The sequence below is a fragment of the Thalassophryne amazonica genome, chromosome 8 (assembly GCF_902500255.1).
Source record: "Thalassophryne amazonica chromosome 8, fThaAma1.1, whole genome shotgun sequence".
Taxonomy (NCBI): domain Eukaryota; kingdom Metazoa; phylum Chordata; class Actinopteri; order Batrachoidiformes; family Batrachoididae; genus Thalassophryne; species Thalassophryne amazonica.
The window spans coordinates 49802809-49818949 of record NC_047110.1 but is presented as its reverse complement, the minus strand read 5'-3'; the positions used below and the strand labels follow the sequence as shown (position 1 = coordinate 49818949).

At 41.2% G+C, this 16141-nt stretch overlaps 1 protein-coding gene across 1 annotated transcript in view; it reads right to left on the bottom strand.

The window, feature by feature from the left end:
* Positions 1–13161, bottom strand: part of ano3 (anoctamin 3) — a 168961-nt gene extending 155800 nt beyond the window's left edge. Inside the window, exon 1 of the mRNA XM_034176176.1 lies at positions 12951–13161. Coding sequence (XP_034032067.1) covers positions 12951–12996 — 46 coding nt within the window. The 5' untranslated portion in view covers positions 12997–13161. The remainder of the gene's footprint in view (positions 1–12950) is intronic.
* Between the last annotated feature and the right edge of the window lie 2980 nt (positions 13162–16141).

Below are 16141 nucleotides of genomic sequence, written 5' to 3'. Positions count from 1 at the left end.
TATGTTAAACAAGAAATTATCTAATCTGAAATAACAGGTGGTTTTAATTTACAGATGAAAGGTTTCTAAAGAACTTCTTCTTCTTTGTCTTTCGGCTGTTCCTGTTAGGGGTCGCCACAGCAGATCAATCGTTTCCATCTCACCCTGTCCTCTGTATCTTCCTCTGTCACACCAACCACCTGCATGTCCTCTCTCAGCACATCCATGAACCTCCTCTTTGGTCTCCCTCTTCTCCTCCTGCCTGGTGGCTCCATCCTCAGCATCCTTCTCCCTATATACCCTGGGTCCCTCCTCTGCACATGTCCAAACCATCTCAATCTCGCCTCTCTGACTTTGTCTCCAAACTGTCCCACCTGAGCTGTCCCTCTGATATGTTCATTCCTAATCTTGTCCATTCTTGTCACTCCCAAAGAGAATCTCAACATCTTCAGCTCTGGCACCTCCAGCTCTGCCTCCTGTCTTTTTGTTAGTGCCACTGTCTCTAAACCATACAACATAGCTGGTCTCACTACTGTTTTGTAAACTTTCCCCTTCACTCTTGCTGATATTCTTCGGTCACAATCACTCCTGCCACCTTTCTCCACCCACTCCACCCTGCCTGCACTCTCTTCTTCACCTCTCTACCACACTCTCCATTACTTTGAACAGTTGACCCCAAATATTTAAACTCATCTACTTTCACCACTTCTACTCCTTGTAACTGCACTATTCCACTGGGCTCCCTCTCATTCACACACATGTACTCAGTCTTGCTTCTACTGACTTTCATTCCCCTTCTCTCCAAAGCATATCTCCACTTCTCCAGACTAGACTCAACTTGCTCTCTACTCTCACTACAGATCACAATGTCATCTGCAAACATCATAGTCCATGGGGACTCCTGTCTGATCTCATCTGTCAACCTGTCCATCACCACTGCAAACAAGAAAGGACTCAGAGCTGATCCTTGGTGTAATCCCATCTCCACCTTGAATGAGTCTGTCATTCCGACTGCGCATCTCACCGCTGTCACACTATTCTTGTACATGTCCTGCACTACCCTAACGTACTTCTCTGCCACTCCAGACGTCCTCATACAATGCCACAACTCTTCTCTTGGCACCCTATCACAAGCTTTTTCTAAGTCCACAAACACACAATGTAACTCTTTCTGTCCTTCTCTGTACTTTTCCAACAGTATTCTCAGAGCAAACATTGCATCCGTAGTGCTCTTTCTCAGCATGAAACCATATTGCTGCTCACAGATCTTCACCTGTTTTCTAAGCCTAGCTTCTACTACTCTTTCCCATAACTTCATGCTGTGGCTGATCAGCTTTATGCCTCTGTAGTTACTGCAGCTCTGCACATCACCCTTGTTCTTGAAAATAGGAACCAGCACACTTCGTCTCCACTCCTCAGGCATCCTCTCACTTTCCAAGATTTTATTAAACAATCTGGTTAGAAACTCTACTGCCATCTCTCCTAGACATTTCCATGCCTCCATTGGAATGTCATCTGGACCAACTGCCTTTCCACTCTTCATCCTCTTCATAGCAGCCCTCACTTCTTCCTTGCTAATCACTTTTACTTCCTGATTTACTCTCACCACATCATCCAGCCTTTTCTCTCGCTCATTTTCTTTATTCATCAACTCTTCAAAATATTCCCTCCACCTTCTCAGCACACACTCCTCACTTGTCAGCACATTACCATGTGCATCTTTTACCACCCTAACCTGCTGCACATCCTTTCCAGCTCTGTCCCTTTGTCTGGCCAATCGGTACAAGTCCTTTTCTCCTTCCTTACTATTCAACTTCTTGTACAGCTCGCAATATGCCTTTTCCTTTGCTTTTGCCACTTCTCTTCTCACCTTACGCCGCATCTCCTTGTACTCCTGTCTACTTTCTTCATCTCTCCGACTATCCCAAAACTTTTTCGCCAACCTCTTTCTCCTTATGCTTTCCTGGACCTCTTCATTCCACCACTAAGTCTCCTTGTCTTCCTTCCACTGTCCAGATGTCATACCCAGTACTGCCGTAGCTGTCTCCCTCACCATCTGCAGTACTTTTCCAGTTGTCCAAAATTGCTTCCCCTCCAACTAGTGCTACTCTCACCTGCTCGCTAAATTTCACACAAGTCTTCCTCCTTCAGCTTCCACCATCTGATCCTTTGTTGAGCTCTCACTCTCTTCTTTTTCTTTACCTCTAAAGTCATCCTACAAACAACCATCCTATGCTGTCTAGTGACACTCTCTCCTGCTACCACCTTACAGTCTGTGATTTCTTTTAGCTTGCATCTCCTATAAAGAATGTAGTCCACCTGTGTGCACCTTCCTCCACTCTTATATGTTACCCTGTGCTCCTCCCTTTTCTTAAAGTAGGTATTCACCACAGCCATTTCCATCCTTTTTGCAAAATCAACTACCATCTGTCCTTCCCCATTCCTATCCTTGATACCATATCTACCCATTACTTCCTCATCACCTCTGTTCCCTTCACCAACATGCCCACTGAAGTCTGCTCCTATCACCACTCTTTCATGCTTGGGCACACTCTCCACCACCTCATCTAACACACTCCAGAAATCTTCTTTCTCCTTCATCTCACAACCTACCTGTGGGGCATATGCACTGATGATATTCATCATCACCCCTTCAATTTCCAACTTCACACTCATCACCCTGTCAGACACTCGCTTAACCTCCAACACACTTTTAACATACTCTTCCTTTAAAATGACCCCAACACCATTTCTCTTCCTGTCGTCACCATGGTACAACAACTTGTACCCACCGCCGATGCTCTTGCTCTTACTTCCCTTCCACTTGGTCTCTTGCACACACAATATGTCTACCTTTCTCCTCTCCATCATATCAGCCAGCTCTCTCCCTTTACCAGTCATACTACCAACATTCAAAGTCCCCACTCTCATTTCCACCCTTCTAGTTTTCTTCTTCTCCCGCTGTTCGTGGCAACGTTTTCCTCCTCTCCTTCATCGTCTTCGCCCAGCAGTAGCCCAATTTCCACCAGCACCCTGTTGGGCAATAGCACCGGTGGCGGACGTTGTTAACCCGGGCCGCGACCGATCCGGTATGGGAATTCGATTCTGAGTCTGCATAGTTGGGTTGGCTTGTTTTACGCCGGATGCCCTTCCTGACGCAACCCTCCTCCTTTATCCGGGCTTGGGACCGGCACTCAGAATGTACTGGCTGCACACCCCATGTGGCTGAGTTAAAGGTTTCTAAAGAACCATTTATTGATTTATTTAGCTATTTTAATTACAAGTGTTATAAACTTTTTTAACAGTAATCAGAAATTCTGAGGTAACAAACAACGACAAAAAACATTTCCAAGGATTTTTCTTCAGAAAACTGCTCCATAAATGAGCTGTCCTGTGACACGTTTGTTTTGTACAGATCAGTGGTTTATTTCTACACCAATCCATTTTGTACAGATCAGTGGTTTCTGCCACTAGTCTTCCGTGTTTTGGCCCGACTCGTCGTTCCTATTGGACAACGCAAAGGTACGTCACAGCTCAGAAAGTTGGATTGGCTTGAACTTTGTCCACGTCAGCCTGCCGACAAGCGGCAATGCGCGCTCCCGTCAGCATCTAAAAAGCAACGCGTCTCATTGAAAATAATGCTTTTTAGACCGTTTTTGACACATCTGACGTATTCAGTGTAAAAGGCCCATTAGCTTAGTGAACAAATAAAAAACTAGCTGTCGTAGGCTAGCCAACTTACCAGCAATGCAGACAGCGCCAGGTTTATCTCCTCCACTCAGGGTGCAAACTTCATCAATCGGCCCTGAAGCAGCAGGTGGACGTTTTCGAAAAAAAAAAATCTAAAACCGAGGCCTGTTTTCATTTTTTCGGGTAATAATCACCATCGATACTTTCTCCAGCATTCTTCTTGTTTGTGTGCGGCTTTCGTGCTGATCAGCTGGTAGCCCCGCCCCCATCTGTCTATGAGCCAATTAAAACTCTTATCTAGCAGAGCAAGCGGAGGTGGGACATACGGTGCACTCTGCAGTGATGGACGCCTGATGGCTGTCTTTTAAAGGGAGAAAATAAAATTACAGTCAATAAGCGCTTATTTTATTTACACTGTCACGTTCCCCGGGGCAATTTGAAGTGGGTAGACGGAAATTCACGGTCATTTTAGGTGAGTAGACGGCATCTACCTGCGTTCCATGTAGACTACACCACTGTTACTAACCCTACTCCAACCCCCAACCCTAACCTTAACCATAACCTAATCGTACTCCTTCCCCCCACCCTAACCATAACCATCACCATCCCCCCCCCCCCCCCGCCTCACTTTTAATTTTGTGCAGTCATCATGGAATGAATTAGAATGAATTCGTGCTGCCCACGTTTTGTCATGATATCACGAACCAACAGATTAATGTATATTTCGTGCTCCTGAATCACGACTTGCCGTGAGACAGGGTTGATTTTTTTTATTTTTTTATTTTTTTATGCTTTACTGCAAGACATGTAGGAGACCCTCCACCCTTTATTTATTTATTCATTCATTCATTTGTTTAGTTATTTATATGTACTTACTCTCCAGCAATTACATGATTAGAATACCACATCTCATGGCCATTTGAATTCATGCAAATTGTGACTTCAGGTGCTTCGCCACACGGGGAACCTCTGGCCATTTTTTTTTAATTGCTCATCAGTTGCATAACTGTAATACCGTATCACATGGCTAATTGAGTTCATGGAAATTGTGATTTTATGCAACTGCATGATTGTATAATGGAACTTGCTTTGGTAATTGCAAAAAAAAAACAAAACAAAAAAAACAAATGCGGAGATGCAAACATTTGTACGTCTGCAAAACAATGTTAATCACAGATCTATGCAAATGTGCCAGACATTAGTGTCATAACCTCTCCAGATGTAATACTTTAGATAATGATGACAGTGAACAAGAGTCTAATGAAGCAATGGTGAAATGGAGTAACTGATCACCATTTTTCTGCTTATTTAATAGTAAAATCCAAAAATACTGATAAAAGTAATTTTTAAAAGTTAACTGCATGCTTTCTGTGTTGTTATTTTGACTGATTGATTGCTTTTTTTTTAAATAACATATACCTGATGCATGCTGACATTTTGGGCCAGTGGTTCTCCCTAATGCTCAAAATCCACATTTGTGAAAAAATATGTTGTTTAGGGTACCATAGTCATGATTTGCCAACATTTTCACACCCACACCAGACGTAGGTCATGGTCTCAAAAATCCAAAGGGATATTGATTACACCACCCATGGTCTACTACTGATGTACCTCTCAGGTCATGCTAAGATCGCTGCGTTTCACCTGCTTTTTGCCTCACAAGACCAAACAGTACCGCTGCAGTGGTAATATATCTTGCTGAAACAATGTACGTTAGATCACCATTCAATAATTACATTTTTTCAACAGACCAAAGCACATACGATCGCAAAATAATGTAAATCAGGGACAAATAAATAAATAAAAATGGAAATAATAATATAGGGCTGATAAAAAAGTACACCTCAATATTTACAGTGCAGTGTGTGTGTGTGTGTGTGTGTGTGTGTGTGTCAAACATCAGAACTGAGAACCAAGGTTTCCCAGCCTTTCAGCATTTGCTAGCTTGATAAATTCAACTTAGGTGAGTGTGTTGGGGCTTCATTCATCATGTCGGTTATACCAGTTTTGCCTGCACTCCACTCCTTTAACTATTTATGGGTTGGCTGGGAGTTGGGTGGAGTCATGCACTGCCAAAATGGCGACATCCAAAACCAACTCATCCAGGGTTTTCATGTATCCCATAATCCCTTGTGCACCAGAGAGTCGCTGCAGTCAAACAACATAGAGAATCCACATGATGACAGTTGTAAATGAATATTATACTACAAAAATGTAATTTTTTATGATTTTCGGCACATTAATAATAAGAGACTGCCGCATGATACCCTGAAAACTTGCTAAAACAATTATAATGAATAATCCGTGTCTGCTACGTTTAATCTGCATGGAATTTAATAAACGCAAACGAATTTCAGACATATTATATATATTAGTCTGGAACAAAGAGGATAAACAGTGTTGTAAAGAACAATAATCAAGACATTAAAAAGCAAACTTCACTTTCCCCCAGAACGACATGATCAGGAAGTGAGCGGCGCTCTCAGCAGCTCCTATTGAAAATAATGGAGAGACAGCCTGTGATTCTCACGTTTACATAAAATAAATGCAATAACAACATCTATAAACCCAGAGAATATATTCATGAGAGTTTTAGGCACAATATAAAAATAGTTTTAGGTTGTGATGTTAATGCTGTTGTCTGTGTGCAGCGGTTAAAGTGAAGCCCGATCAGAGCGTATCAATGCAGTTCTCAATTTTACTGAGATCTCACAGCGCGGCGACCTCTCCGAGGTTTTGCGGGATGTGAAACCTGAAAAGGGCGGATTTGAGCTTAAAACCTACTCTTCCAAAAACCTATAGAATGGAATCAGATAAAAAAAAAAAAAGTAAAAAAAAAAAAAAGTATGATTTAAAATGTATTCATTATGTTTAATTCATTGTCACATTTACACTGACACCATTCTAAGTCTATGTGATCACATAACTATGTCATGAAACTTCAGTAAGGTATATCTTATACATTCCAATTCTAAGGTAGAACTCTACTAGTGCATACTAAAGTATATCTAAATATCTAAAAAAAAAAAAAAAAAAGAAAAAAGAAGAGTAGAGCCACTTAGGTGCCTGGTCTTGAGAACCAGGGATGGTAGGTTGAAAAGATTTTTTTATCCCATGGGAACTCTCCCTACCCACCTAAGCAGCTCAAGAATATGGACAGCATGTATATAAGTGATATTTACACAATCAGGGCAGTAAAGAACATATACAAGAAATATAGTCACTACATAATATTATAGGAGTTAGCTTCTAAAACCATGTCATTTAGCAACTTTTAGCAACAATCCAACCTGCCTGTGGCACCTTTTTAGGAGAAAAAGTGTGCAGCAGGAACAGATAACCTGCACTGCAGCTGTTCTTCAGTATATCTGGACACTTTTAAATAGCTCATCTGTATTTTAAATATTATCTAAACGTTTGGCCATGAGTCTGAAAATAGACTTCACTGCTTCTTTGTTGGTTAAATAAATGAACGTGCCATAGGACAAACAAACAAACTACAACAATGCTCATCTGCGGCCAACTTTTATGGACTACTTTGGACTTTTACTGGACTGCTGAGGTAAGCAGCTGCCTTTTTAATCAATCGTTTTAAAACGTCTTTACATTTACAGAGGTAAATATGCACGTGTACCTCTGCAGGGAAATAATGTATGCTTCCCAACATGTTCAATGATATTATCAGTTATCAAGTTGTTCACCAGTGAATATGGCTTTATACACCCAGAAGAAAACCATATTCATTGGTAAAACAACTTGTTAACGATTTTATCATATACCTATAAATGATAAATGTATGGTTTTCTGAAGGATGTAAAAATCCATATTCATTGGTGAACAACTTGATAACGATTTTATCATACTGTATACAGTGGTCCCTTGTTTATCGCGGGAGTTACGTTCTAAAAATAACATGCGATAGGCGAAATCCGCGAAGTGGTCAGCGTTATTTTTTACAATTATTATAGATGTTTTAAGGCTGTAAAACCCCTCACTACACACTTTATACACTTTTCTCAAACAGGCATTAACATTTTCTCAGTTTTCTCCTGTGTAAACACTCAAAGTTCAAACCTTAGCAGAAAAAAAATACAACGTTTTCCTATAAATAATTATGATGGCTTTTAGAACTAACGAATTGAATTTTAACGATCAACCTACGAGGTTAGACACGTAAGAAATTAATAGTGATTCACCAGTATTTCACAGTTCCTCTGACTGCACCTCTTCGTTGTGGCGCTGCTTCGCTGTCCAGATTGGCTGATTACTCGGGTGGTATGAACAATATTACCCGTCCGCGAAAAGGGTGTATTGCTATTTATTCTTTAGTGTTTTATCCAATCATATTGGCGTATCATTTATAGGTATATGATAATATAGCATATTAAGTGGCCAGAACAAGTATTTTAATACTGAGTTTTCTGTTTGCCCCATACAATGTAAGTAATGTAAAGATGCATTTAGCCAATTAGTTAGTGGCTGTTGTAATGATTAAACTAAATACCGGCTCCATTAAAATCTTCCCCAAACAATCTAAAAATTAACCCCCAGGTTTAAAAAAGGAATTTGCCTTAAACATGTGATGGGTACAACCCCAATTCCAATGAAGTTGGGACGTTGTGTAAAATGTAAGTAAAAACAGAATACAATGATTTGCAAATCCTCCTCAACCTATATTCAATTGAATACACCACAAAGACAAGATATTTAATGTTCAAACTGATAAATTTTGTTGTTTTTGTGCAAAAATGTGCTCATTTTGAAATGGATGCCTGCAGCATGTTTAAAAAAACTGGCACAGTGGTATGTTTACCACTGTGCCATCTTTTTTGAAACATGTTGTCTTTGTGGTGTATTCAATTAAATAATGGCAACCTAGGTGAGGTTTTACATTGGCCCCCACCCCACAACATACACACTTTTTTCTTGTCAGCCTCCACAGACAAATACTCAACCATTAAATATACCATACACATTCTGAACTCGTGTGACATTCATTGCTTTTTAAAGAAGCACTGCTTCATCTGCTTAAAAGTAGAGCCCGACCAATACAGATTTTTTGGGGGGTTTGATACTGATACCAATATTAGGGAATAAAAAAATTAAAATTATGAGTATATATCTGCCAATATATACATAAACATAGCAATGAATCTTTATGTTTCACTGTCAACCACCTTATAACAAATAAATGTAATTGAGGATTGATATTTTACAGTCTAAACATTATTAAAAATTTATAACCAGCAGACTTCAGTCAGACTGGCAGTCGCTGTCGCATCACTCAGTATTTGAATAAAATGAACTTCCTGTCTTTTGGCCTCGCCTAGCTGGCAGCATAGTGACCACTTGTCTCTTGTGACTACAAAATACCACTCTGGTTGAAAATGAATGGCAGCTGGTCGCTGTCTTTTCTAACTAAGGGTAAATGGACTGCATTTATACAGTGCTTTTCCATCAATATCAGAAGCTCAAAGCACTTTATAGTAATGCCTCACATTCACCCATTCACATATACAGTGAGGAAAATAAGTATGTGAACACCCTGCGATTTTGCAAGTTCTCCCACTCAGAAATCATGGAGGGGTCTGAAATTTTCATCTTAGGTGCATGTCCACTGTGAGAGACATAATCTAAAAAAAAAAAAAAAAAAAAAATTCTGGAAATGATTTTTTAATAATTTATTTGTATGTTACTGCTGCAAATAAGTATTTGAACACCTGTGAAAATCATTGTTAATATTTGGTACAGTAGCCTTTTGTTGTATGGCTGGGGGGGCCTGGCTGCCTTTTTGTTTCTGTCTTCTGTTTCTGTCTTTTGTTTTCCCTTCAGGTGGTACGTGTTTAGGACTGAGTGGCTGTGTGGCTGAGTTTTCAGGACCTCACCCTGATCACCTGAGGCTGATCAGGTGCAGCTCGTCAGGACTCACAGCTGTGGTGCATCTACATGGATTGGAACATGGTGGCATTTAAGTCTGGAGTACACAGTGTGTATTTGCCAGAGACTCGACCTTGTGACCAGACGGGTGAGATCGTCGTCTCGAGAGCCATCTCATCATCAGTGGATGCAGAGAACGTCCAGGTTTGATGCATGGTCTGTGAAAGAGGAGAGGGTGAGGTCTCACGCTCGTCAGCACACTTCCTGAGGTACGTTAGGTTTTGTGACTAACATTTGTACAGTCAGTAAATGTGGTGTCCCTCACACCTTATTATATTGAGCTGTTATGTTAGTCGTTTTAATCAGCTTCCACTGCAGTGAGTTTGTGAACAGGATGTTCCATGCCTGCAGGGTGGGAAGCTGATTAGTAATTAAGCCAGGAAGTGTTTGCTGTTTGTACACCTTTGAGCGGTCTCTCTGTGTGTTGAGTGTGGACTCACATGATGATTTCTTCATTCACAGACTCGGTTTGTCGCGGCCACCTGGGGGGTGTCGGTGGGGTCCTTGGGTCCGAACTGGTTCTGGCTCCGGACCGTTAGCGCTGCTGGGAGCGCACTGCAATCCACCATGCCAGACCGTGCACTTTTATATTTATCACATCACTGTTATGTTTATTAAACTCTGTTATCCTTTGTACCGTGCTCTGCTTATTTCATACTGGGTCCTTCAAACGCTGGTCGGTTCTCCGGGCTGCGTCCGACACATAACAGCCTTTGTTGCAATTACAGAGGTCAAACGTTTCCTGTAGTTCTTGACCACGTTTTCAGACACTGCAGCAGGGATTTTGGTCCACTCCTCCATACAGATCTTCTCCAAATCTTTCAGATTTGGAGTTTCAGCTCCCTCCAAAGATTTTCTATTAAGTTCAGGTCTGGAGACTGGCCAGGCCACTCCAGGACCTTGAAATGCTTCTTATTTGCCCTGGCTGTGTATCTGGGGTCATTGTCATGCTGGAAGACTCAGCCATGACCCATCTTCAATGCTCTTACTGAGGGAAGGAGGTTGTTTGCCAAAATCTCACAATACATGACCCCATCCATCCTCCCTTCAATATGGTGCAGTCGTCCTGTCCCCTTTGCAGAAGAGCACCCCCAGAGTATGATGTTTCCACCCCCATGCTTCACGGTTGGGATGGTTTTCTTGGGGTTGTTCTCATCCTCTAAACATGGTAAGTGGAGTTTATTCCGAAAAGCTCTATTTTGGTCTCATCTGACCACATGACCTTCTCCCATGCCTCCTCTGGATCATCCAGATGGTCACTGGTGAACTTCAAATGGGCCTGGACATGTGCTGTCTTGAGCAAGGGGACCTTGCTGCCCTGCAAGATTTTAAACCATGACAGCATCATGTGTTACTAGTGTAATCTGTTGTGAAAGTGTAGGAACACGGACCCACAACAGGGGGCGCAAATGAACGGACAATGGAGTAAGTCAAATAACAAAGCTTTACTGTTGTGAATACGCACAACAAACACAACAGATTACAATTGTGGTTATAACCAATTCTAATGGTGTCGTGTGGGCAGGCTCGACGATAGGAGACGTCTGTCCGAGTCGAACCGGAACCACCCGATTTTCTCCGCCACCGGACCCCGGGAATACTGGAGCCGCCAAGTCCCAAACTCCCAGGTGGCCACTGCCTCCGCTCGTCGGATCCGGTACTGCTGGCGAGGAACAGAAACAGTCAGATGTGGGTGCGGCTGCAGCCAGCAACACGTAGGGTGGAAACACCACCTCCACCTCTAATCAACAACAACACTGTAGTGCAGGAATGCAAGTACTTATCCCAAAATACAGTCTCCTGCTGTTCTTCTCTCTTTCTGTGCAAAGCAACAAAGTATTACTGTCAAGAAAACAACACAATAGGCTGAGTACGTTACCTCCTTGGTAGAGCGATATCTCGGCAATGAGGTGGAGATGCCGTCCAGCTGATATACCCTTCAGCTGATGGATGTCAGCTGTTTGGTTGATGGGTGACAGCTGTCACCTTGGCTGCTCCTGTGAGGCGGCAGCACCCTCTGGTGCCTGGAGCCCGCACTCCAGGCAGGGCGCCCTCTGGTGGTGGTGGGCCAGCAGTACCTCCTCTTCAGCGGCCCACGCAACAGTAATCTTTGTGACTGTGGTCCCAGCTCTCTTCAGGTCATTGACCAGGTCCTCCTGTGTAGTTCTGAGCTTTCTCAGAATCATCCTTACCCCACAAAGTGAGATCTTACATGGAATCCCAGACCAAGGGAGACAGTCATCTTGTGTTTCTTCCACTTTCTAATAAATAATCATAACAGTTGTGGTCTTCTACCAAGCTGCTTGCCTGTTGTCCTGTAGTCCATCCCAGCCTTGTGCAGGTCTACAGTTTTGTCCCTGGTGTCCTTAGACAGCTCTTTGGTCTTGGCTATGGTGGACAGGTTGGAGTGTGATTGATTGAGTGTGTGAACAGATGTCTTTTATACAGGTAACAAGTTCAAACAGGTGCAATTAATACAGGTAAAGAGTGCAGAATAAGAGGGCTTCTTAAAGAAAAATTAACAGGTCTGTGTGAGCCAGAATTCTTGCTGGTTGGTAGGTGTTCAAATACTTATTTGCAGCAGTAACATACAAATAAATTATTAAAAAAATCATACATTGTGATTTCCGGATTTTGTATTTATTTATTTATTTTTTAGATCATGTCTCTCACAGTGGACATGCACCTAAGATGAAAATGTCAGATCCCTCCATGATTTCTAAGTGGGAGAACTTGCAAAACCACAGGGTGTTCAAATACTTATTTTCCTCACTGTATGCCAGTGTTGGGGTTCTGCCATGCAAGGTGCTCACGACACACCGGGAGCAACTTGGGGATTAAAGACCAAGGTTTTTAGTGATCTGAACAATTAATAGGTGACTGAGATAATGAAAGTTATTTTTCAGAAATATTTCAATCTGTGAAATGACTAATCAAATCATCTCTTTTCAACACCAAAACAGCTTATGAATACCACTTAAAAAACAAAACAACGAAAGCAAGTGACTGAAACTGCCTTTCTGAGAGATGACATAGAAAGGTCACGCTGTATGTACAGATCACAAATGTAATTTAAATGCCTGATGCTAAAGTTGAGCAGAACAGATCATTTAAGGATAATATGACAGGAACTTATGCAGTGAGCGCTGCACAAAGCTGCAGTGAATAAAACATCACGGCACCAGGTTCGAATGGTGATGGTTAAGACACACTTCACAGTACAAGTGAATCGTGCGACAACTCTGAGTGCGATTTCACATCTCAAACTCTTCAACAAGGTAAGAAAAGTCAGCACAAAGCAAGTAACTGGCACACAGCGCCCGAATGACCCGCTGAGGACGAACCTTTCTGCTGCTTGAAGGACTGAATGGAGCCCGAGTGATGCACCATTGCGACGTTTCGTCGGTCTCCGGCGTGGATTAAATTCCGTACTTCCAAAAACAAGACTTCAGAGCACACGGGAGAGGAGGCGTGCGTGATCTCGCGGCTTCCATCGTGCACACACGACCTCACGGACAATGCGCAAAAAGCAGCAACACCTGTCTCAGCTCCGCACGCTCTCCTCCGCGCCCGCCTCCCCGCTCCGCATCCCAACGCCGTGCACGGCTGTTGTCATGGTGACGAGATGGAAGGGGAGGTCCTGAGAGGGCGTCCCCGTGTCCCCATCGGTCCGGATTTACAGGCCCCAAACAAACGGCAGAAAATGAGCAGCAGCAAGTTCTCTGACTGACTGACTGAGCTGTCAATCAGCCACTTTTCCACTGGTGAAAGGTCCCCCCAACATTTCACTTTAAAAAAAAGGTACTGTGCGTTTATTTCATGGTAACTACAAAAAGAATATAACCACTACTACTTAAAATTACACACCTCTCTCTTATAAAAAAAAATGTCGGGCGTATCCGAGATTTACAGAAAGGGGGGGGGGGGGGTCATGGGGAAGGGGGATTCGTTCTGCACCAAAGAGGTTATATATGAGAACTTGAGAGCGCATTTGCGCGTGATCGCCATTTTAATCCTGGGCAAGTTAGTGATTTGCATGCATAGAAGTTCAAGAAACAGGTGGAATATGCCGGAAAGCTGCGCATGTTGGCAAAGCCACAAATGGAGGAGACAATATTTCCTTCCATAAGTAAGTGGTTTTGGTTCTTCTTGTCACTTTGGATATTTGGATGATAAACAGCTGTATGTCTCCTGCCGTACCTGTGTCGCCCGATGACAAGGACCATTAACTCTTCACTTATGTTGAGTTGATATTTTCCACTGCTAGACCAATGTCTAGTTAAAATACTTTCGTTCGTGATTAAAATTGCTCGACAAGACTGGGGATTTTTTTTTTTAATTTGCACCTTAAAATAATGAGATTATAATGACCCGCACTGTGCTGCTCACAGTCACACCCACACATAGAGATGTGTACCCACACCACTGACTTCATGAATGAAACTCGGTCAGTAAAAGATAATTGTGTAAAAATATAATATAATATATATAAATGTATTGTAATGGTTTTAGGAGCGGCGCTACGTTGAACACCTCAGCTCAGCAGCTTGAACAGAGCAGATCCGTGTAACTTTCAACACTAATATTTGGGAATGTGTGTGTGTGTGTGTGTGTGTGTCACAGTAAGTTTAATACTTTCCTGACATAATTTAATGTAAATTAATTTTACTGGCTCGATATCCAGGTCAAAATGGCATTTCAACATGTATTTTGCGAGCATTTTTCTGAGTGTGTTCAGTCGCGAATCTCCATTGAAAATGCATAAACATCCGGGTACTTCATCAATATTTTGCCCAGTTAGGAGACGTCATGTTGCTGTCCATGAAGGGATGTTTTCGTTTAGTGTGCAGCATTGGGACTGCGCTCTCTAGTTCTCATATACAACTCCATGTTCTGCACTCATCTGGATGAACTTTAAAAAGGTCATATTTGAAATAGTTTAAGGCTCCACATTATTCAGTTGCAAAGTCTGACATTACGCGTCACGTGATAAATCTCCTTCCAGACCCAAACAAAGAAAATATGTTTTTCTCTGCAATCGTTGGTTCTGGTGGCACAGTGTAAACAGTGAAAGAATGCCACAGTGTTGTGTGCCCATGTGCACCAATCGACCTGAAACTTTGCCGGATTTGTCTTTCTATAGGTTTCCGACTAATGGCAAAGAAAAAAAATAGAGTAGAGTAAATAAACACGACTATATAAGACATGTCACTGCCAAGTGGACTCAACAGATAATGTTAATGTCACCTTCGCAAAAGTATTTAATTTAGATCAGTGATTGCAAGTGGGGCAGGTATCGTTAAGAATCTATAAATTTTTTTTTTCAATATTTATTTCAATCATTTAAAAGAAAAACAGAAAAGCAGAAATGAATATATTACAAGACATTGAATGAAAAGGAGCAGAGGGAAGAACAAGTCTTATATTTTCTGCCCCTTTTTACAATACAATCTTTCAATTTTAAGCATCATTATTCAACATCATTTAACAGATTACATTTTTTGACTTTGTCACATACCACTGACTTATTTCATAATTTTAGCCATTATTTAAAAGATTACATTTTTAACAGGTTACATTTTAGACTTAAAACATTTTAGACATTATTAACAGATTACATTTTAGACTTTGTCACAACCCACTGACTTATTTCATAGTTTCATACTTACTTAATACATCTAGTTTAATATGTTTTTTAAATAATTTAAGCGACCTTGATTCTTTGATTTCTTTGTTGAGGTTGTTCTTTAATTTTACACCATTCACTGCGATACTCCATTCCTTTACTTTGGTTCTGAATCTTGGTTTTTTAAAGACTTCTATTCCTTTCAAATTATAACTACTTACTCTTTTTTCAAATGTATTTTGAATGTTTATTGGTAAGGTATTTTTATTAGCTTGATGCATTGTTTGTAATATTTTCAAATCAACTAAATCATGAAATTTAAGTACCCTATACTTAATAAATAATGGATTAGATGGATCTCTAAAACGACTATTGCTAATCATTTCTAAAGCTCTTTTCTGCAGAATAAATAATGGTTGTGTATAAGTTTTACATGTTGATCCCCAGATTTCTACACAATAAGTTAAATATGGGACAATCGATGAATTGTACAATGTTAATAAACCATAACTATTCAACGAAAATTTTACTTTATGCAAAACAGCAATGCCTTTCGCTATTTTTCCTTTTGTGTAATTTATGTGTGACTTCCATGTAAGATCTTCATCAATCATGACTCATAGAAATTTCGTTTATTTCGTTCATTTGTTATTCAGCTCACATTGGGCCTCATGTATCAACGTTGCGTACGGCGATATTTGAGCTTATATGGGGTGTACACCAAAACGGCTGCGCCACTTGGCATTTATCAATGTGGTCGTTGGCGTACGCTGCGCTGAAAATATACACCAGGTCGAGAGGTGGTGTAAATTATACACCAAAATGAACCAGCGCTGGAATCCACATAGAAATGAAGATGATCAACATGATAAACAGTGCCATTATACAAATCAATGCATATGTTACATA